The 23,251-nt window shown below is 43.8% G+C and overlaps 1 protein-coding gene across 1 annotated transcript in view; it reads left to right on the top strand.

The window, feature by feature from the left end:
• The window catches only part of LOC120989932 (cytochrome P450 2U1), a 36,398-nt gene extending 14,653 nt beyond the window's left edge, over positions 1-21,745 (top strand). The window contains exons 2-5 of the mRNA XM_040418384.1: positions 9,859-10,494; positions 13,613-13,774; positions 15,988-16,155; positions 17,546-21,745. Of these exons, the coding sequence (XP_040274318.1) occupies positions 9,859-10,494; positions 13,613-13,774; positions 15,988-16,155; positions 17,546-17,724 (1,145 nt within the window). The 3' untranslated portion in view covers positions 17,725-21,745. The remainder of the gene's footprint in view (positions 1-9,858; positions 10,495-13,612; positions 13,775-15,987; positions 16,156-17,545) is intronic.
• The last annotated feature ends 1,506 nt before the right edge of the window (positions 21,746-23,251 follow it).

Here is a 23,251-nt window from a genome sequence, read left to right as displayed (position 1 = left end):
CTCTTGTTAGCCTTCCTTCTTAGCATAGAATACTTTTTCAAGGGCTGTCCCTCCCGAGGGGTGTTTTATTTCTCTGCTATTTGGTCGCTCTATAGTGCTGTCATGGGTGAAGGGAACAATGATAATTACACTTACCGGTAATTTGATACATCACCCCTCTAATTCCCTCCCTGGTGCTTGTGGTTGATGAGAATGGTTTCTGTTTTTCATATAAAAAATTACCAGTTTGGGGGTGTCCCTGCACAGTCTGAAACTATCCAATGACTGCTGCCAGTGTCAGACTGTACAAGGACACCCCCCAACTAACAACCATCTGGACCATCGTTGAAAGCTGTTAGCAAATCATTCATAACTTCTAGCAGGGGGAATGTAAGTAGTTGCTAAAACAGGCATATCCAGAGGTGACAGGTTTCCTTTAACCCCTTCCTGACATGTGACGTAATAGTACGTAACATGTCGGGTCTTTAAAGATGGCACCCGCCCCCAAATGGAGCAGGCGCCATAGCAACGCGGTGCCTGCGGTTTCCTACAGCAGACACCGGCATCTAATGTCCGTGACTGGCGGTAATGCCGATCGCGGACATTTAACCCCTCAAATGCTGTGGTCAAACCTGACCATGGCATCTGAGCACGCTGAAAACCAGAAGTGCGCGCTTCGGGTTATGCTCCGGCTCCCCAGTGTGGCGATCGGAGGAGCCGGAGCTTGTGTGCAGCAGCCCCTGTCTGTGAATGACAGGAGGCTGCTGCATAGTATTTCCTATGGAGCCCTTGCCTGTAATAGGGCTCCATAGGAAAGTGGTAATATCAGAAACTCCAATGCAAGTGCATTAGTCTATGATAACATCAATCGGATGATTGATTGTTCTAGTTCCCTATAGGGAACTATAAAAAAGTGTTTAAAAAATAATAAAAATTTTTACAAATAAAAATAAAATAAAAAAAGATGTTTCCCCAAAATGTGAATAATTGTAAAAAAAAAAAAAAGAAAAACCTCATCATGGGTATCGTCGCATGCGGAAATGCCCGTACTATAAAAATATAGTATTAATCCCATACGGAAAAAGACGAAATGAGAAAAAGGGGCAAAACGGCCAAATTTATTTTTTATTTATTTATTTTCCTTTTGGTTTCTTCTCTTCCCACGAAAAATATTAATAAAAAGTGATCAAAAAGCCGTACACGCCCCAGAATGGTATCAATAAAAACTACGCATCGTCTGGCAAAAATGAGCCCTTATACAGCTCCACACATAAGTACAAAAAAAGTTATAGGGGTCAGAATATGACAGCAAAAAATATATTTTTTTAAAGATGTGTTTTTTTTTTTTTTTTTAGCATCAAAACGCAAGGAAAAGTATATGTATATGGTAGCGCTGAATTCGTACTGACCTGGAGAATGAAGATCACAAATCAGTTTTACCGCATAATGAACCAACTGTAGCAATTTTTTATTTATTTTTTCCCAATTCCACCACCTTTTGGATTTATTTTATTTTTTTCCCCACTACATTCTATGCAATATTAAATGGTGGCGTTGGAAAGTACAACTTGTCCCACAAAAGATAAGCCCTTATACGACTATGTGAATAGAAAAATAAAGTTATGGCTCTGGGAAGGCGGGGAACGAAAAACGAAAACACACAATAAAAAAAACCTCCAGGGTAGAAAGGGTTCAAATACAGTACAATCTACAGGCAGCATGTTATTGAGCAGGAGAAGCTGAGCAGACTGATCTATAGTTTCGTGGGAAAAGATTCAGTAAAACTTGTAATTTATACATTTATATCTTTACTTTTTCCACCTCCCATGAACAGCTATTGGTACAGGAGGGAAGGGTTATCCGTAACTGATAGCATTGTGTAGAAGTGTACATAGGAGCTGTCAGTCACTGGTAACTCCTCCCTCCTGTACCGATATCTGTTCACAGGAAATATCAAAGTGTATAAATTACAGGTTTTACCAGCAAAACTAAATATCAATCTGCTCAGCTCCTCCTGCTCTATAGCATGGTGCTTTCAGATTGCACAGTGATTTGGCTTCAGTGGTCCTTGTCAGATTTTGCTTCAGTTGTGTTTCCTTGTGTCTTCCTTTTTTTTTTTTTTTTTGTCTGCCGGGATAAAATAAGGAAGGTTAATGAAAAGTGTAATTTTATTGCGCCAAGGTCTTGTAGAAAAAAAACGGACACTGATTACATACCAGTTGTGCATCAGTTTTTTTTTTTTTTTGACTGACCCATTGACTTGAATGGGTCCGTCCTCCGTTTTCCACTGACAAGAATAGGACAGGTTATATTTTTTTGGACGGACTGGAATCACGGACGCGGAGAAAAAAAACGTAGGACTATCAGTTTTTTTTTTACAGCTCCATAGAAATGAATAGGACCTCCGCTAAACTGTGAAAAATGGAGGAACGGATGCGGATGCACACAACGGTCGTGTGCATGAGGCCTTAAGCTGATGCCGGGTGGCCACAGTACACATTAGATGGTTGGCTGAACCCAAAATCACTGGGTTCGGCTGATACATGTCCAGCTTCAGACTAGACAGTCTAAAGATGCACCAAATTTATGAATATGGCTCAGGCTGGATGATACATCTGGTGCATTTTACACCAGCCTTTGGATGGCTACGGTTGTGTTCGCATCATTTTGGGGAGTGGGTGGGGGAAGGATGCAAAGTGTAGTATATAGACCATGCTTTTCCATCTAGCATGGTCTAGCAAAAAAAGATGCATTAAATTAATTTTTTTTTCACAGTGGAACCTTATGGTGACTGATGCCACATCATGACATCTGTCGGAGCCATCTATGTAACAAATGTGGGGCAAAAGCCTGATGTAAACACAGCACAGCTTTATGCCAGTAATTTGCAGCATGTTTTTGCCACACAGGTGGTGCATGATCAGCCACGCCTACTTTCCTGGAAAACCACACTTTTTTTTTAGGTAAACCACACCCCCTTCCCCCCGTTAGGTGACTAAAAACCTAATTCTGTAAATATCCTGTAACACATGTTTGCCATTTTATTTTTTTTGGTTCAAATGAAGCCAGAATTCTGATGCAGTTTGGCTTAGGCTAGTTTCATACGTGCGGTAAAGCTGTACGTCAGGCTGTTCCGGCAGAGGACTAGCCGGATATTACCGTGCACCGACAGACCCCATTGACTACAATGGGAACTGACGAGGTTCCAGTTTTTGTCCAGCCGAGACTTGGCGCTTATGCTGGAAACCAGCCAGATCCCATTATAGTCAATGGGGTCTGGCGGTGCTAGGTCGGTGAACTCCGGCAGAACAGCTTTACTGCATGTGTGAAACTAGCCTTCGTAAATCTCGCCTAATGGCTAGGTTATGACTTGTATAAGACGTGTTCATAGCCGGACAGACCTGCCACGAAATCCACATGGATCCTGTTGTTGTGCCTCTAATACCGTTTTTTTTTTTTTTTCTACCATCCTATCCTGTGTTTCTCAGCCATTTCCTGGCAAAGTCAAGGCTGCTGGAATACCTCCGAATGGAATTGCTGCAATGGAAGAGTCCTTTATCAAGTAGATTAGATGCCACAGATACTGGACAGAATAACATTCTTGTTTTTCATGCAGTTTGCCCTTCAGAGCTGAACTGTCCCCTTCCAGCGTGCCAACAGATTTATTTAAAGGTTCAGTAACTGAAAATAGAAAATGAATGACTTGGCCGGAGGACCCGTCATGTCTATGTTCTAACAGGCTTGCATGCCATTCCTGTTTGCCTCCTGGAAATGTATGACTAGGTTGACAGCTAGGTGTTACCATTCGCCTCCCTCCACAGTCTGGCATTTGCTGCAGTTATTGACAGGGCATCTGAGGGGTTAAACAGGCTGGATGGGAGTTACCTTCGATCACGGCTGTGTCAGTGGTGTAACAGAGCCCGCTCCATACACTCTCCTCTTGTACCTGTTATGTACATCAAGGTGCACAAAAGGGGTTAATAGATTTTTGGTAGTAATAACCGGCACAACAGAGTTATAAATGCTAAAAAAAAATGGTCCAGAATTGCTTGTATTTGTCTTAACCCTTTCTACCCTGGAGGTTTTCTTGTTTTTGCGTTTTCGTTTTGCGCTCCCTGCCTTCCCAGAGCCATAACTTTTTATATTTTTCTGTTCACATAGCCTTGTGAGGGCTTGTTTCTTGCTGGACAAGTTGTACTTTCCAAAGCCACCATTTTAATATTGCATATGATGTAGTGGGAAGCGGGGGAAAAAAATCCAAATGGGATGAAATTTAAAAAAAAAGCAGTTTTACAGGTTTTTTTATTTACGACATTCGATGTGCGATAAATCTGACTTTCATTCTACAGATCAGTACGAATCCGGTGATGCTCTATATGTATAGTTTTTCTTGCGTTTTGATAGTGATAAAATAATAAAGTTAGAAAAAAAATCTGTTATTTTTTCGCCGCCATATTTTGACCCCTATCACTTTTTTTTGTAATTATGTGTACGGAGCTCTATGGGGGCTCATTTTTTATAGGGTAATCTGAACTTTTCATTGATGCCATTCTGGGCTTTGACTTTTTTTGATTACTTATTATTTAAAAAAAATGTTGTAGAAAATGAAGCGACCGAAGACATTTTGACTTTTTATTTTTATTTTATACTTCCCATAGGGAACTAATAACAAGCAATCATTAGATTGCTATTCTCATAGACCCCAATACATTAGCATTTGAGTCTATGAGAAAGTTGCTAGTTTGCTATGGAGTCCTATTACAGGCAAGGGCTGCTGCACACAAGCTCCGGCTCCTCCAATCGCCGCACGGGGGAGTCGGAGCATCCCCGGAAGCGCGCGCTCAGATGCCGTAGTCAGGATTGACCACGGCATCTGAGAGGTTAAATTTCCGCGATCGGCATTACTGCCGGTTGCGGACATTAGCCGCGGGTGTCTGCTATAAGAAACAGCTGGCACCCCGCTGCTATGGCGCCGGCTCTGCTCAGGAACGGGCGCCATCTCTAAAGACCTGGCCAGCGCCGCATGGTCAGGAAGGGGTTAATATCACATACTTGGAGAACAAACAGGTCTCTTTATACTCTCTTATTGTAGAGCAGTGCTTCTCAATTATTTTCTGTCATGCCCCCCCTAGGAAGAAGAAAACATTTCGCGCCCCCCGCGTGACTGTAAATAGTATCATTTGTCTATAAAATTGTTATAAGTACACCTCTGCATAACACTGTATCCTTATTAACGTATAAGAGAATAAAAAAAAGAAATGTGGATGACGGACACTTATGGGGGGGATCTGTGGCTGGCACTGTTACAGGGGGATCTGTGGCTGGCACTGTTATATATGTGCCATCCACAGACCCCCCACCCCATAACAGTGCCATACACAGATTCCGTGTGCCCGCTGCCGCCGTTTAAAGTTATTAAACATGCCCCCCTCACTCCTAATAGTACCGTATATCCGAATTTCTTCAGTATAATGCCGGCAGGCATTCATAAAGCAGGCGGCTCAGGCACGTGACATCACTGAGGGACGCGCCGGCCTGCCTGCCGGCATTATACAGAAGAAATTTGCACACCCCAAAGGCCGGCCCTGAACGAGCCCCCCTTTATGGAGCCTGGCGCCCCCCACTATTTGAGAAGCACTGTTGTAGAGAGACATGTGAAAGTCAAGTTTTCTATTATGGCTATATACAATGCATTTGGAAAGTCTTTAGACCCTCTCACTTCGTTTTTCCTATTTTGTTTATGTTGTGGCTTTGTGCTAAAATAAAAAAAATCATGTTTTCCCCCCATAATTCTGCACTCAATACCCCATAATAACAGTGTTAGAAATCTTTGCATTGACATAAGTATTCAGACCCTTTACTCAATACTAAGTTGAAGCACCTGTGGCAAAGCTTGTGGCCTCTATTGTTCTTGGGTATGATGCCACCAGGTTAGCACATCTGGATTTGGGCATTTTCTTCTCTGCAGAGCCTCTCAAGCTTTGTCGGGGTGGATGAGAACAGTCTAGAGACATTTTCAAGTCTCTCCAGAGATGTTCGATTGGGTTTAAGTCAGGCCTGTGGCTCGGCCAATTCAGGTAAGAAAGAAAGCTCCAGCACCAGGCGTAGACGTTTAAGAATTCCCAATCTTTATTCAGCAATGTTCCATATATACAGCAATCAGTGGCACCAGCTCCCGCTTATTCCCAGAAAATCAACGCGTTTCGAACAGTAGTGTTCTTAGTCATGATCTGAGGTGTCTGACATGGTCGACATTGAAATAAGGTCCTGCTCCCATCCCTCCGCCCCCCAGGAGGAGTTTTGGAGAGGTGGGTTGGACACAGAAACAATCAGGTCCATGTGAGACACCTGCACAAACATATTCACCCGTGGCATAAAACATACAACCTAGCATTAAACAAACTTACAATTTGACAATTTTAAAATCATATGGTTTGACTTATCAATGCATAATGTATTGGCCCTACAAAATGAAGGATGTCATTATCAGCAGGGAAGGCCACTCAAGAATGCTCAGAGTTGTCCCTAAGCCATTCCTGTCAGGGCTCCAGACTAAAAAAAATATGAAGGAGCCATTGGCTCCTAACCTGAAAAATTTAGGAGCCAAATGAAATTTTTAGTCGCCAAATTTAAAATATATATATATAATATAGCTGGGATGCTTAGGAGCATATAAGACATCTAAGGCCTCATGCACACAAACGTGTATATTCTTTCCATTCGTTGTTTTTTTTGCGGGCCGTATACAGAACCATTCATTTCAATGGGTCCGCAAAATAAACGGAAGTTACTCCGTGTGCTTTCTGTTTCTGTATGTCCGTACTTCTGTTCCGCAAAAAAATAGAACATGTCCTATTATTGTCCGCATTACGGACAAGGAGAGGATTGTTCTATTAGGGGCCCGGCTGATCCGTTCCGCAAAATACAGAATGCACACGGACGTCATCCGGCTTTTATGCAGAACCATTTTTTGCAGACTGCGAAATGCATACGGTCGTGTGCAAGAGGCCGAAGTCTGAGTGTCTGGAGCTGGATAACCTATCACCATGTGACCTACGACTATAAGGTCTCTCAGCCCGAGAGCGACCATTGAACCTGTAGCCCTGTTCTTTGCCCTTAGAAAGATCCATTGATTCAGGATGATTTACTTTGCTGGATGGGTGAGGGGAGCCCATCCAGGGGAGAATGTTTGGAGAAGCTCCATTAGGGATCTCAGAGGGAATGTTAGGAGTCTGCACTTTTTCAGTGGAGACGCCTCTGGTTCTGTTTCTGAGGCAGAAGGGTCCATTGATGGGATAATGTGTCTGTTCTTGGGGGATCAGGTGGTGTGTCTGGAGGAAGGACACTATGGACTGGTCCCTGAAAAGGGGGGCCTTTTGTGGATGGGGCTGGATTCAAAGGCACTTGAGGTGTTGGAAACCAAGGAACCAGGCAGCGAGGGGGTAAGCGGCAAAATTTGAGACTTGTTAGTCACATCAGTTCGTTGTGAGGGAAAACTGGAGTCCAAGGTCTGCTAGGAGCTTGACAGGATTTGCGATGTAGGAGTGCCGAATTCACACGACGTCTGTGAGATCCCGGCCCGGAGTCCTGCTGAGTGCAGGAGCGCAGGGCGTCATTGGTTGCTATGACGCCGTGCGCTTCCTGCTGCCGCCGTAGTACAGTAATACACTGGTAACCAGTGTATCACTGTACTGCGGCGGCAGCAGGAAGCGCACGGCGTCATAGCAACCAATGACGCCGTGCACTCAGCAGGACTCCGGGCCGGGATCTCACAGACGTCATGTGAATTCAGAAGCAGACTGCTGGAAGCGGAAGCACAAGATGCGGGAACCCAAGCCATGCCCACCCTCTATGCCGAGTAGTGTGAGCGAGCGGATCTTCATCCAGCAGACGGCTGCAGCGTGTCTCTGCTGGATGAAAGACTTTTTTTCTTAGAGGCAGAGCAGCGGAGGGTTTAGGCGCAAATGGCGACAAGACTACAAAGTCTTGTCGCCATTTTGCAATTCCAAGTCTCATTGGCGACCATTTTGGTCGCCATCTGGAGCCCTGCCTGTGTTGTCTTGGCTGTGTGCTTAGGGTCATTGTTTTATTAGAAGTTGAACCTTCTGCCCAGTGTGAGGCCCAGAGCACTCTAGATCAGGTTTTCATTAAGAATATCTCTGAACTTCGCTCCGTTCAGGTGTCCTTTAAACTTGACCAGTCTCTATGTCCCAGCCGCTGAAAAAAACACTCCTTACAGCATGATGCTGCCACCACCGTGCTTCACTGAAGGGATGGTACTGGGCAGGTGATGAACAGTGCCGTTTCCTCCAGACATAACTAAAATGTGGCCAAAAGTTCAATATTTGTTTTATCAGCCCAGAGAATCTTGTTTCTTAGGTTGAGAGTCCTTTTGGGTGTATTTTGCAAACTCAAGGAGGACTTTTGTGTATTTTACTGAGGAGAGGCTTTTTTCTAACTATAAAGCCCACTTTGGTGGAATGCTGCAGTAATGGTTGACCGTCTGGAAGTTTCTGCCATCTGCACACAGGATCTTTAGAGCTCAGCCAATGTAACCATTGACTTGTCGGTCACCTCTCTAACCAATGCTCTTCTCCCTTGATTACTTAGTTTGGTGTGGTTGCCATCTCTAGGTAGAGGCCTGGTTGTTCCAAACTTCTTCCGTTTAAGAATTATGAAGGCCACTGTGCCTCTGGGAACTTTCACTGCAGTAGACATTATTTTTGTAACCTTTTCCAGTTCTGTGACTCCACACAATCTTGTCTATGATCTCTACAGGCAGTTCTTTCCTCCTCCTGGCTTGGTTTATGTTCAGATATGCATTGTCAGCTGTGAGACCTTATATAGACAGGGCTGTGTCTTTCCAAATCATAGCTGAATTTACCACAGGTGGACTCCAGTCAAGGTGTAGAAACATCTCAAAGATCAAGAGAAATGGGAGGTCCTAGGACTAAATTTCTAGTGTCACAACAAAGGGTCTGAATACTTATGTCCATGTAAAATTTAAGTTTTTCCTTTTTAATGAAATAACAAAAATTTCTAACCTTTTGTTTTTGCTTTCCCATTATGAGGTATTGAGTGCAGATTGAAGGGGGATAATTTGATCTTTTATTTTATTGTGACCGTAACTTAACAAAATGTGAAAGGGTGCCTGTTCACTAAGTCAAATTTAGTTGCTGGTCTAACTTGTACTTGAAAGTGTACAGTGAATATGGACCTAGTCAGTTTAAAGTGTTGTCTACTGTTCTTCTATGTTCATTTTCCTAATAAGGTGGGGCTCCGCTCCTCTATTCAGCACCTCATCTCTTTGCCAGAGTGGATGGTAGTTAAAGAACGTGTTTTGCTCTGGAGGACCTGTCCTGTACTGCATTACACAGACTGCTCAATGATATGAATGATCACTGTGTAATGCTTAATTTTCCCTGTGGTGGCGCTGCAGAAAAAATGGAACTCTTCTGCCAGGTTCTTTTTTATTTTTTATAAAAAAAATTTGTCAAGGAACCCTTCTTACAAGTAGGGAGTGTTTAAAGCTGAGAGCCGCTTTAATTATAGATGTCTTCCAAAGTCCAGCTCTGTCCATGTGCCCACATTGGGCATATGGATATCGGAGAGGGGGTTCCACACTTGAGACCCTCTGCTCTGGCAGACTTGAGCTGTCCATGTAATTAGTGTGGCCATTCATATGAATAGACTCCATGTAAAAGTCCACTGCAGTGGCTGCTGCAGGAGAAATATACAACTGATTGAATGAAATCCTGGGAAAATCTGATGTTTGCTGTGGGTCTTTACAGTGTAAATGGTGGCACTATTGCAATGTGAAAAAACAGGAAGCTTAGGTGGCTTTTGCTAACCAGAAATATTGCTTATTCTGTTTTTTAGGTATTGTCTTTGGAAAATATGGTCCTGTATGGAGACAGCAGAGAAGATTTTCCCATTCCACTTTAAGGCACTTTGGACTCGGAAAACTCAGCCTGGAACCAATAATTATTGAAGAGTTTAAATATGTGAAGGCAGAAATGTTGACGTATGGTGATAAAGGCTTTAGCCCCTTTCAGATCATCAATAATGCAGTCTCCAATGTCATCTGTTCCATAAGTTTTGGCAAACGTTTTGACTATGAGGATAAGGAGTTCAAGACCCTGCTGAGCATGATGTCCCGCGGACTAGAGATCAGTGTCAATAGTGAGGCCATCCTCTCTAACGTTTGCTCTTGGATGTACTATCTTCCATTTGGACCATTCAAAGAATTAAGACAAATTGTTATAGATATCACAGCCTTTCTGAAAAGGATGATTGAGGAGCATAAGCTTTCTTTAGACCCGGAGAACCCCAGGGATTTTATTGACATGTACCTTCTTCATATAGATGAGGAGAAAAGAACTCAAATTGAGAGTAGCTTCAACACAGAATACTTGTTCTATATTATTGGTGATCTCTTCATTGCAGGAACAGACACGACTACAAACACACTTCTGTGGTCTCTCTTGTATATGTGCCTTCACCGAGATGTCCAGGGTAAGGAGCATATGGAAGCCCCAATAGTTAATCCCTTAAAGTGGTTGTCCAGCCTAGGAGCCAACAAAGCCAATGCCCTTTTTTGCAAATGATGATGCTGGCCTAACTCCTGTGTCCTTAACGTACAGTTATGGTGCTAAGGGTTTATTGAGGTTGTCTCATCAGATGCCCCCTTTTGTAGTGGAGCTGCAGGTTAAGCATCAGAGCAATAAACAGTAGGCCTGAATGTAGTAACTAGTCTCTAAGTTACGTGTCTGACCAGTGTGGTGAACTTAGGTCAGTAGGTGTATGTGTTTAGTCAAGTGCCCCTTGGTATTCATATGCAAACATTACCTCTGAAAGAATGTAAGGTACAGTAACCCTTTGTAATGACAATAACAGATATTTAAAGGGAATGTGTCACTTGAATTGAGGCCCCTAAACCCACCACTGCATGATGGCACAGGAAATAGCTTTATAAAGTGCCCTCATACTTACAATGTAGTATAAGGGTACTTTCACACTCGCGTTTGGTGTGGATCTGTTCAGATAATATAACCGCCTGCATCTGTTCAGAACTGATCCGTTTGTATTATCTTTAACATAGCCAAAACGGATCCGTCTTGAACTCCATTGAGAGTCAATGGAGGACGGATCAGTTTTCTATTGTGTCAGTGAAAACGGATCTGTCCCCATTGACTTACATTGTGTTTCAGGACAGATCTGTTGCCTCCGCATCGTCAGGCGGACACCAAGATGCTGCAAGCAGCGTTTCAGTGTCCGCCTCCAGAGCGGAATAGAGGCCGAACGGAGCCAAACTGATGTATTCTGAGCAGATCCTTATCCATTCAGAATGCATTAGGGCAAAACTGATCCGTTTTAGACCGCTTGTGAGAGCCCTGAATGGAAACCAAAACGCCAGTGTGAAAGTAGCCTAAGGTAGTTTAGGGTTATATAGTGATAGGGGTGAAAACCCTATCCTGAATAATCATATAGTTCGCCTTTAAACACCCCCTTTCATTCCAGCCGTGTTGACACCCTCGTGGCCGCTGTTGTGTTGTACTTCCCACTCGCCCAGTGCTGCGCAGGAACAGGGAGAACAAGACTATAGGGCACGCAAGAATGACCAATAAACCCTAGCTAGTATACAGCGCATGCTATATTGTAAGTACATTTTCTACACAGTGCCGTATACCGTGGTGGTGACAGGTCCCCTTTACCAGTCTTGTTTACATGAATCATTCATAATAAACCTAAAAGACCGAGGTTATGTTCTTTACGTCTACAAGACCGCTAACTAAAATGTATAGGAATCTGGGACACGCACATTTGCCCACCCATCTCCCATAACTCGGTGTCCTACTAGTGAGAATGGGCACCCCTCCTATCCAGAATGAGCTTTGTCCCAAAGCTGAGATTGGCTAAGGTAGAAGCTAAATTAATCGGAGACTTTCTAATCCATAAATCTGTCTCTAAGCATATTCTTACTCATTACAGAGATTCTCCAGTTAAAGTCCATTGCCTGATTATAGCAGATAAGTTTATATGGTAGGCGCAAAGTGCACAGTGCGCCCTCTAAAAACCAGTGTACTCTGCCCGTGTCTGCCTTGTAAATGACCTCCGGGCCAGGCCAGATAACGGTTAACGTGGAACAGGTAATCAAGGTTTATTCCCTAGAGAGCAAAGGATTACAGGGTTGTTGAAGGGGTTCTACAGGATTGAAAAGAAATCATAGCCGCTCTTCTAGACGGAGCGCTGCTCCTGTCCATGGGTTGTGCCCGGTGTTGTAGTTACACTCTATTGAAGTGAATGGGACTGAGGTGCAGTACAAGTGACAACCTGTGGACCCATGTGGCGCAGAAACAGCCATGTTTTTCTAACCATGGACAACCCTTGTCAGCTGAGACGTAGGTACTGTTATGTCCAGATTTGGCAATGCTCTGTGAGCAAAATAACCCGTACTGATACATTGTAGCAAACTAAGCTCATGTAGAGCCTTGCCTGGACTGGATGCAGGTGACTCAAACGTTTATACATGTTTTCAGTGTGGGGGTGTAATGTAAGGTTCTCACTGACTGACCAAGTACATAACCTATTGGTAAGAGGGATTAACCCAACTGTATCAGCAGTCCACTTCCAGGAACATTGGCATTAAAGGGATTGTCCCAAGTGTTAAAGGAATCCCCTATCCACAGGATAGAGGAGGAGTGTCTGGTGACCACTGGAACCCGTGTCCCCCCCCCCCCCCCCCCAGTTGAATGGAGCAGTCGCACTGACAGACCTAGCAGAGTACAGAGCTCAGCTACCTCAGTCAGGGCCATAGTTTGCATGACTGCTCCATTTAAATGGGGGACATAGAACAGGAGGAAGGACCTGCAGGGATCATTCATTCATCGACCAGCCCCCTTAAGCTTTAAACATAAACCTGAAAACCCCTTTAAAGAGGTTGTGCGAGAATGGGGGGGACTTGACAGGTAAAGGGAAGATTACTTTCCTGCTTCCTGCCGCTCGCTCCCGCTCCTCCCCGCATGTGATGCTCCGCTAGGCTCCCTCTATATAAACATCTGGTTTAACAAAGCCTGCAGCCAATCACTGGCCGCATCATGACAAGTGGTCACATAACACAAGGGGATTGGCTGCAGGCCATGTCAAACCGGATGTTTATATCGTGGGAGCCTAGCGGAGCAGCCCAAGCTGGAAGGAGCGGGGAGCCAGCGCTGGGAGGTCTGTTCCCCCTCCTATTTTTACACAACCCCTTTGAGCTTTCAGGATGCAAGAAAATACAGGTACCAAACCTAGGAAGACACCGTAATGCTGGCACCACACACAGGCTTTTTGGCGTGTAATATTTGTCATAACTTTGTGATGCTCCATACATAAATGAATCCCCGGCATCGACATGAGCTGCTCGAGTTCACGGGCAGAGAATTTCCTTTACTAAGGGCTGACAACTTTGTGCCACCACTTGCTATGGCCAATGCATCCATCAAATTGTACGGAGTCTGACTTGTGGCCTGCAACAGTTGATATCCAGTAGAAGTGAATGGGCAATGCCTGGTGTACCACCTTCATTTTAAATCCTAAAGCATGCCTGTAGTAAAACACAATCAATAACTGTTCTTTTCATCTTATTTACTAGAAAAAGTCCAAGCTGAAATTGACTCGGTTATAGGACGTGAGAGGCCTCCATCTCTGACCGACAAGATTCAGATGCCCTTTACAGAAGCCACTATTATGGAGGTGCAAAGAATGACTGTGGTTGTCCCCCTCTCAGTGCCACACATGGCGTCTGAAAGTTCAGGTGAGCCACATTCCTTCTGCACAGTACCCTGCTTTCAGTGTGGAGGAGGTGAGGAACCTGGCAAACCGAACAAGAAGTTCTCCCTAGGGGTGGCTCTTCAAAAGGAGCCTATGGACCTAAAACAGCATTATGCTAAAAGATGGTCAGTCACCTTTAGTAGACTGCATATATCAGAAATATGATGCCAAATATGTGAATGCCAACAGCTCAAGAATGACAAAGGTAGACCTATCGGGCAGGCCTCAGAATGCAGCAGATGAAGTGTTGCGGATGCTGCTACTTTCAGAGAACAGCTAGGCACCTCTGGTCCAAGAATGCTTGTATTTCACTAAAACTCCATGAATGGGTAAGAAGACTGAGCAGTGATGGCCAATTAGAAAAATTTTTGAATCAATATGTTTTTATCGATTTTAGACATATTATTGATTAACAATGAACAGTTACAAAATCGGCGCTTCACATAGCCACATTGGCAGCGCCCACTGCAATTAGAACATTTTAATTTAACTGGCTGTCCAGGATTTTGATATAGATGACCTATCCTCAGGATAAGTCATCAATATCTGATCAGTGGGGGTCCCACTACCAGCAACCCCACCAATCGGCTCTGGTGAGCACCATGACCTCTTCCTACACCAGTGACACTACGTTCAGTCCTATTTAAGCACAGCCACTATGCAATGAATGGCATTGTGCTTGGTCAGGCTACTTTCACACTACTGTTCAGAGCGGGTCCGTCTGATGTCTGCACAGACGGATCCGCTCCTATAATGCAGACGTTTGGATCCGTTCAGAACGGATCCGTCTGCATTATAACTTAGAATTTTTTCTAAGTGTGAAAGTAGCCTGAACGGATCAGTCCAGACTTTACATTGAAAGTCAATGGGGGACGGATCCGTTTGAAGATTGAGCCATATGGTGTCATCTTCAAACGGATCCGTCCCCATTGACTTACATTGTAAGTGTGGACGGATCCGCTTGCATCCGCACGGCCAGGCGTACACCCGAACGCTGCAAGCAGCGTTCAGGTGTCTGCTCACTGAGCGGAGCGGAGGCTGAACGCTGCCAGACTGATGCATTCTGAGCGGATCCGCCTCCACTCAGAATGCATTAGTAGCTGGACGGATGCGTTCAGGGCCGCTTGTGAGCCCCTTCAAACTGAGCTCACGAGCGGACACCCGAACGCTAGTGTGAAAGTAGCCTAAGCTGGGAGGGGGTTGCAGCACACACTGGAGCACCTCTGGCCCTTCAAACATTGGGGGTGCAGAGAGTAAGACTGCAACTGATCAGGTATTGATGATCTAATCTGAAGATAGGCCTTCAATATCAAAATCCCCGACCCCCCCCCCCCCCCCCCCAAAAAAAAAACCCCACTTCAAATGCATTTAAGAAAAAAAAGAAAACAATGTTATAACAGAATCAGTACACACCCTATCGTTCCTCCGCTGCTTCCGTTCAAGTGCCTACCTCATGCCAGCTGGTTTCTACTGCCCGGTCCTGTCTCCACACACAGGTAATACCCTGTTAGCCAATCACTGGCAGAGGGGATTCACCTCTAAACTGGCTGAGTGGGCATTTCCTGTGTGTTGAGACAGGACCAGAAAGCAAAGACCCACTGGGACCAGGTATCGCTGTACGCTGTATTGCTTTTTTTTTTTTTTTTTTTTATACCAATTCTGGGGCTTTGCCAACATTCATTCCATGCTAGGTAAGACCTTTAGCATTTTATTTTGAACTGTTTTCCTTAAAGAGGTCATCTCACCTCACCTCACCTCATATGCGACCAGTGTCAGATAGGTGCAGGTGGGACCCGCACCTATCTCTAGAGCAGGGCCACCAAAGTGAACAAGGGCACACTGCGCATGCGCATCCACCATCCGTTCATTTTTATGGGAGTTCCAAATGCTTGGCTATTTCCGGCAGCCCCATAGAAGTGAATGGAGCGGTGGCAGCGCTTGTGCAGTGTGCTCTCCATTAATTTCTATGGGACTTCCAAAAATAGAGTGCTCACTTGGCTATTTTGGGAAATTCTCATGGAAGTGAATGGAGAGCACGTGCGCGGTGGGAGCCCTGTCCTAGAGATAGAACCCGCACTTATCTGACACAAGCTCTAAGGGTCTCTGCCTATACAAGTGAGTTTTCAACCCTTTCCTATCAGGTCTCAACGATGTCGGACTAACAGAATTTTGCTGTATGGTTTTTTTTCTTTCCAGTGTTTCAGGGATACACTATTCCTAAGGGGAGTGTGGTATTGGCAAATCTCTGGGCAGTACACCGAGATCCAAAGGTGTGGGAGAAACCAAATGATTTCAATCCCAGCAGATTTCTGGATGAATATGGACAGATCCTGAAGAAAGAAGCTTTCATACCATTTGGCATTGGTAAAGACATTTAATAGTTTGTAGTGACTTGTGTGTGTCCCATGCCGTAGTGCCTCCTATGGAGCCGCATTGTCGTGGTGGCTCTTCTATGAGAGTTTGAAAGAGCAGAGCCGTTATGCATGCTGGGAGTAGTAGTTTCCCAACAGCTGGAGTGCCGGAGGTGGCCTACGCCTTGTCTATGGCATTGATTGGGTTTGTGGCTGGGGAGAATGGAGGCTCCTAGCTTTAGGCTGCCACTGGATATGTGATAAATGTTTCTGGCTGGAACACCCCTTTAACATTTTATTTCTATGGTGCAGATAGATTGTATGAACGTCTTAGGCTGATTTCACATCTGCGCTTTTCCTTTCCGCTATTGAGATGCGTCATAGGATCTCAAAGGCAGTGGAAAAACGCTTCCGTTTTTGTCCCCATTTATTGTCAATGGGGACAAAACTAAACTGAATGGAACTGAGTGCACCAGAATGCGTTCCGTTACATTGCATTGGTTTCCATGACACACAAAAGCGCTAAAAGCGGTTTTTTTCGGTGCTTCATGGGATACTGATCAAGACTGATCCGTCATGAAACCTAATGTAAGTCAATGGTGACGGATACAATGGTGACATCTCTTCTAACATGTCGGCTTAAATGTATAATTATATTACCTATGAAATAACAATTCTGGAGAATCTACTCTTATCACTCTTGTACTGGACCGTTCCTCTGTTATTCTTCCTAGAAATGGATGAATACATTTACAACTGGGATGTTACCATGCCTCCATAGTATATCCATATGCCACAACTGCTGAGATGGAAACCCCCTTTAAAAAAAGGCCCTGTCACCTCTCTAGACAATGCTGTTGTAGTAACTACTTGCATTCCCAATGTAACAGTTGTGGGGCATCCATTCCTATCACTCTGCTATTTCTACTAGAAGTTTATGAATGCAGCTTGCAGCAAAGGTACAGATGGTTGTTACCAGTTGGGGGGTGTCCCTGCACAGTCTGACCCCAGCAGCACAGATTGGACAGAGTGAGACACCCCCACTACTGGTAACACCCAGCAGCACCTTCACTGCAGACTGCTGACAATTTATTTGTAAGGAATAATACAGGAACGGTACAATATAGGGTGATAAGAACAGATTCTGCAGAATTATTACATGAGGAATAGTAGTTCCAATAACAGCCTTGTCTGGAGAGGTGACAGGTCCTCTGTAAATCTCTCTCATTTGAGCTCCGTAGTCATGCGGGTGGTCCTAATCGGTCAGTGTCAGCCTGTTCTGTATTACCGTGCATACACAGATGACTGTCGCTCAGATTGTGACCGTTTCACTTTTGAAAAATATATATTATTTGTGTCTCTTACAATATCTTTTATTTATTTTTATTTATTTATTTTTTCAGGTCGTCGGGTCTGTATGGGTGAACAGTTGGCCAAGATGGAGCTGTTCCTGATGTTTGTCAACCTGCTGCAGTCTTTCACTTTTTCGTTTGCTAGTGACACATTTCAGCCGCTGCTGGAGGGGCGGTTTGGCTTGACTCTTGCGCCGTACCCATTTGATATCAAGATTGATAAAAGATGATTGAAACCAGATATGTAATCCATACGATTAGCCTGAGGTTTTTAGAAAGATTGGTCCAAAACATTACAACTACAGTCCCAGGACAACCAAAGGTTGCGGAATTCTTAGTCTTGGCTCCTACAACCTTATGTAGAACGCACACCGTTATTCCTTTAGCGGTACGTGGCTCATTTCCTGGTTCAGACACATTCAGCCTTTTATAATGAACATCACTAGACTTCTGGGCCCTTCTGCATCTTGAACAGAGCACAGCACTTTCCTTATTGACAGTTCGAATAGCCCCTTGAATGTCCTGATGACCTCCTCCAAACCATAAAAGAATCCAAGCCCTTCACCCTTTAATGACCCTAGGGCTATACTGTATGAACACTTGACCTGCTGTTAGGTCACGGTAAGGCTACGTGCAAATCTGTGGCATAGGTTCCAGCAGGAGCCTCCATCACAGATTCCAGAACAAATAAAGGATGAAATACTGCTGCATACAGTGGTATTTCATCTGGAAAATGCCTGTACTCCATTATAGTGAATGGAATCCAGTGGGCATCGGCAGTTTACGGCATATGCTGGATCTGGCGATTTTCTGTATTCTTCGGTATACCAGAATCTAGGTACAAGTGTGCACCTAGCCTAAGGCCTAAGGGGGGGGATTTATTAAGTAATGTATGCCACTTTTCTGGCATATAAAAGTTGCAGGTTTTGGTGCTTGCCGTATTTTGGGCTAAAATGGCCACTATTTTACTTGCCATTTACTTCACTTGGTGAAATTGATGTGAACTGAAGCAGAAATCTTCTAATTTCTGGCGTATGGACAGACAAAGATGCAACTAATCTTTGCGTGCTCCACTAATAGACTTGGCATATCTTAGTCCAATTCTGTTTTAGGACTGGCTTCTGAAGGGCCAGTAACTTTTCCTCATTGCTGTGCTAACCGTAGCCTGTATCCTAACGACACGGAGCAGTTTGTACTAGCATGAAGGAAGAATATGCTAAGAAATTGTAAACTAAAGAGATAAAATAGTAATCCTATAATGGGAGTTAAAAAATACATTTTAATGAAATAAAAAATACATTTTAATCAAATAGAAAATGTAAAAAAATTTGATTATTTAGTGTATAAGTACATTCTCTTCTGCATACATTAAAACAGAACCGCATTAACATAAAGAATTTATCAGGTTATCCAGTGTGAAACTGGCAGACTAGATGGGCCAAATGGTTCTTATCTGCCGACACATTCTAGGTTTCTAAACTTGAACGGCAGAATTTTTTTTCTATATTTGTGATTCAAGACATAATATAAATTACATACTCATTTGTATGTATACCCCAACCGGAAAAAAATCTATTTCTCCTGCAAACAAATTCAGAGGGATTACCTTTTTAAAATGTAACCTTTCATAGTTAAATTTAGAAGGCTATATGTAGTTAGATGATGATGCACTAGGCAGGATAAGGAAATGGACTAACTTTCCCTGGTAAACCTATACTGTGTGGTCCCCAGTGAGAGACATTGCCATGCGACCAACAGAACATGTCTCCCACTTAAACCAAGGCCTGTTGGCTGCTGAAATGCAGAGAGACCAAAAAAAAAATAGCTGGTCATTAAGGCCCAAAAAGGCCTGGACATTAACAGGGTTAGCCACTTTATAGAGAACTTCTACCATCTCAACCTAGTGGGCACTATCCAAGGAAACCCCAAGCTCCCTCATGACTTACCTACTTATCTCAGCAACCCATTTTGGTGTCACCAGCAGTCCATGGTGTGTAAACAGTGGATACTGGTGGCCATCATGTCCATGACTATCAAGATGGCGGTGGTCACAATTTACCCACGTAACCGCTGCCCTGGACGCTTCCTCTTACAGTGCTTGCATAAGGTATTCAGCTCATGTGCAGATACAGCAACACACGTACAGAAGAGGATGCATCCAGGGCAGCGGTCACATGGGTAAATTATGTGACTGCCATCTTGGTTGCCATGGACACGATGACCACCAGCATCCGTGACAGCTGCCGACAGTGACTACCTGGAAAACTGCCACTTTAAATCGGATACAATGGGGGAAAGAGAATAAAAAAATGGACTCTCAATACCAGAATAAACCAATGTCTCTCTGGGAGTCATGGACATATATCGTAACCTTTCTTATATACTGAAAATATGTATTTTTGTAACTGTCATTTTGATATGATACACTCATGTTCAGTCTGTTATATTCTTACTGTTTATTTTAATAAGGGTTCCTCTATCTGAACTATCAGTATGACCTCAGAAAAAATGTCCATGGTCCACGGTCCAGGTATCTGTTATGGATGTGGCCTTTTGCCAGCATGTCTACTGCATTATCTCAACTATGCAACACTGGAGATATGTGAATTATCAGCTTGGGCGGGGTACTGGCTCTCCTCTCCTTAAAGAGACCAGTCCTGTATAGAGACTTCATGGGAAGATAATATGCAAAGGAGCATCTCCCAGGGAACGAGAACCATCTAGCTAGCTCTACCTTCTTGATGTGGCTCCCTATTAGTCAAAGTCTGACTTTTCAACAAGCCTGGGAAGGACAGGACATTGGAAAGTAGCCAATCCAGAAATCCATCCATAGACCTCTCCAAGCTTTGTCATTCACAAGTGTACAATGTTCATGCCACGGAGCAGAATTTGCACAATCTGGCCTGCATTATAACCTCGTCGAACGCTTGCTTTAGGAGTAATTTCTGAAAAATGCTACAACATGGCAATATGCAGGTATCAGTGCAATTTCCAAAGGACGTAATGCTGCAACTAAATATCACTTTTCTAAGAATGGAGAAGATATTTGAACTGCCTGTGGAAGACTCCTGATCACCAACTCCATCAAGTACAGCATTTCTTATATCCAGCTTCTCTGCAGTGTACTGCCCAATGTATAATGTGCACAGATCTGTTGTAAGTACCATGATAGTTGTATGCATTGTCTGCACTTCTATGTTGCAGTTGACATTAGGCAGATAAATCCTGTCTGAAAGCACTTGGACAATCCTTTATTTACTTAAAGGGGCTCTCCGGTTTAATAAAAAAAAAAATTATTCTCCAAACACTTCATATTTTGCCCCATACGCCTGTTTTCATGCCAGAACTTTCCTTCCCGTCTTCTCAGAATCACTGCATCCTGGCAGGATGTTTACATGCAGAACTTCCTGTTTTCATCTGCTTCCTGCTGGGTTTTCTAACTATACCCAGCATGCTTTGCTCTGTAATGTTTCACAGGGCTTGCTCCACCTAGCTAACATGCAGAGGGGTTTGAATACCTTGTGGCAGGCAGAGCGAGTCATCCTGCCTAGATGAAATGATGCAGAGAGCAGGGGAAGGAAAGTGCTGATATGAAAGAGGTATATGGGGCAGGATGAGCAGATAAATTCATTATGAAACTGGAGAACCCCTTAAAGTTGGCCATACACAATTTAGATTAATGTCTGTTAAATTCTCCAATCTAATGTGTATGGGGGTGTTCCGACTTTCTGCCTGATGGCAAATGTCGGGACAAAGAAGGATCAGGCTGTTGGAATTCATCATGCCCAGACGTTTTGATCTTGGGGAAAAATAGCTGCCACCAGAGGTGTCTGGCAGCGGATTACTCCCCTCGGCATTCAGAACACAACCTAGCTGAACATGCATGTATGCGGAGGTTGAATAGAGTGGTGGTCGAGCATGTGCAATTCTACTCCATTTAAAGTCAATGAGACTGATGGAGGTAGCCAAGTACAGCGGCCAGGAATCAGGCGCCAACCATAATTGTACTTCCGATCATGCCTCAGCCTTACAGCTTTACTGTCAGTCACTTTATCTATACAGTAATATAACTGGAGTAAGACTGAAACCTTGCACTAAAGTAATAATGCTGCTATGAATAAAATGTCCCCCTGACATATCAGTGCAAAGAAATGACCAAAATGATTGCTTGTCTCTGACGTGTATGAGTTTCTACTGCTTTTACAATGGTGTTTCCTTTTCTAATAATGAAAATAAATATCATTTAATAGACGAGTGTGTCTTATTGGCATGTGTTCAGAGTGGGGGAATGGGGGGGTCTAGAAGAAGAACCGTCTTTGTTGCCCATAGAAACCAGTTCATTTCATATTCTGCTGTTGTAAAATGAAAGCTGAGCTGTAATTGATTGGTTAGACTTTTATAAATCTGCCCCATTATATGTTTCCTAATGTGTTGCTTTGGTCCTAAAGAACATGTTCAGAATATGAATTCCCTATGTAATCAAATCAGATTTTATTTTCTAGTGCTTCTGCTCCACAATAAGGTGCCCAAAATGAAGCATTATTCACATCACATAGTGAGGTGCTGTAAATTCAACTTTCCTATCCATATCTATTTCCTAGCTAGCTATCAGGGACAACTACTGAAGCTCCCTTATCCGTTTTTTATTATAATATTTTATTTTCATTTAGTTCCAAAATGGCCTTTTATTCTGACCGTGTTATTAGCATGTCCAGAGGAGTGATTCATCAGTTATAATAATATAATAATAATTTCTATATAGCGCCAACATATTCTGCAGGGGTTCATGTACAAAGACTCATAAATAACATAGCAACAGACGTGTCAATAATTACAAGAGGAATGAGGGCTGTGCTCTCAAGAGCTTACAATCTATGAGGGGAAAGGGGTGACACAAAAAGTGCTTGTTTTGTACAATGGTCTAGTCATCTTGGAAAAATAGGGGAGCAGATATAAAGCTGCATGAACCAGTCACCAGCCAATATCTGTAGTGCTTCTGGGTGCATGGGGTGCGGTGGAGAGTTTGGTGGAGGATCAGGTTCAGAAACTGATGATAAATGGGCCATGTATGGAGATGAGTTAGATCAGGGGATCTGATAGGCCACCCTAAAAAGATGTGTTTTTAGGGAGCGCCTAAAACTGTGTATATTGCGATTTAACCCAAATTCTTGGGGTAGGGCATTCCAGAGAACTGGTGCAGCTCAGGAGAAGTCTTGGAGCCGGGAGTGAGAGGTTCGGAATTATGGAGGATGTCCGTTGTAAGTCGTGTGCAGAGCGTAGAGCATCGGTAGGGTGGTAGAGATGAGGGAAGAGTTGTAGGGGGGTGCAGCACTGTGGAAGAGCTTTGTGGGTGAGGACAAGCAGTTTAAGTTGGATTCTATACTGTATGGGCAACCAGTGCAAAGAGTGGCACAGAGTGGAGGCATCGGAGTAGCGGTTAGGCAGATAGGTGACCCTGGCTGCTGCATTAAAGATAAATTGGAGACGGTAAAGTCTGGTGAGGGGCAGGCCAATTAATAGTGAGTTACAGTAATCGAGGTGGGAATGGATTAGGGCAACAATGAGAGATTTTGTTTCCATAGTGAGAAAAGGGGCGGATTCTAGAGATGTTTTTGAGGTGCAGGCAACATAAACAGGCAAGAGATTAAATATAGGGGGTGAAGGAAAGATCAGTGTCAAACATAACACGAGACAGCGGGCGTGCTGCCTAGGAGTAATGGTGGAGCCACACACTGAGATGGAGATATCTGGTTTAGG

Source organism: Bufo bufo, chromosome 2 (assembly GCF_905171765.1).
Source record: "Bufo bufo chromosome 2, aBufBuf1.1, whole genome shotgun sequence".
Classification (NCBI taxonomy): Eukaryota; Metazoa; Chordata; class Amphibia; order Anura; family Bufonidae; genus Bufo; species Bufo bufo.
Note: the sequence above shows the minus strand (reverse complement) of the source record. Positions and strands in the feature narration are given on the sequence as shown.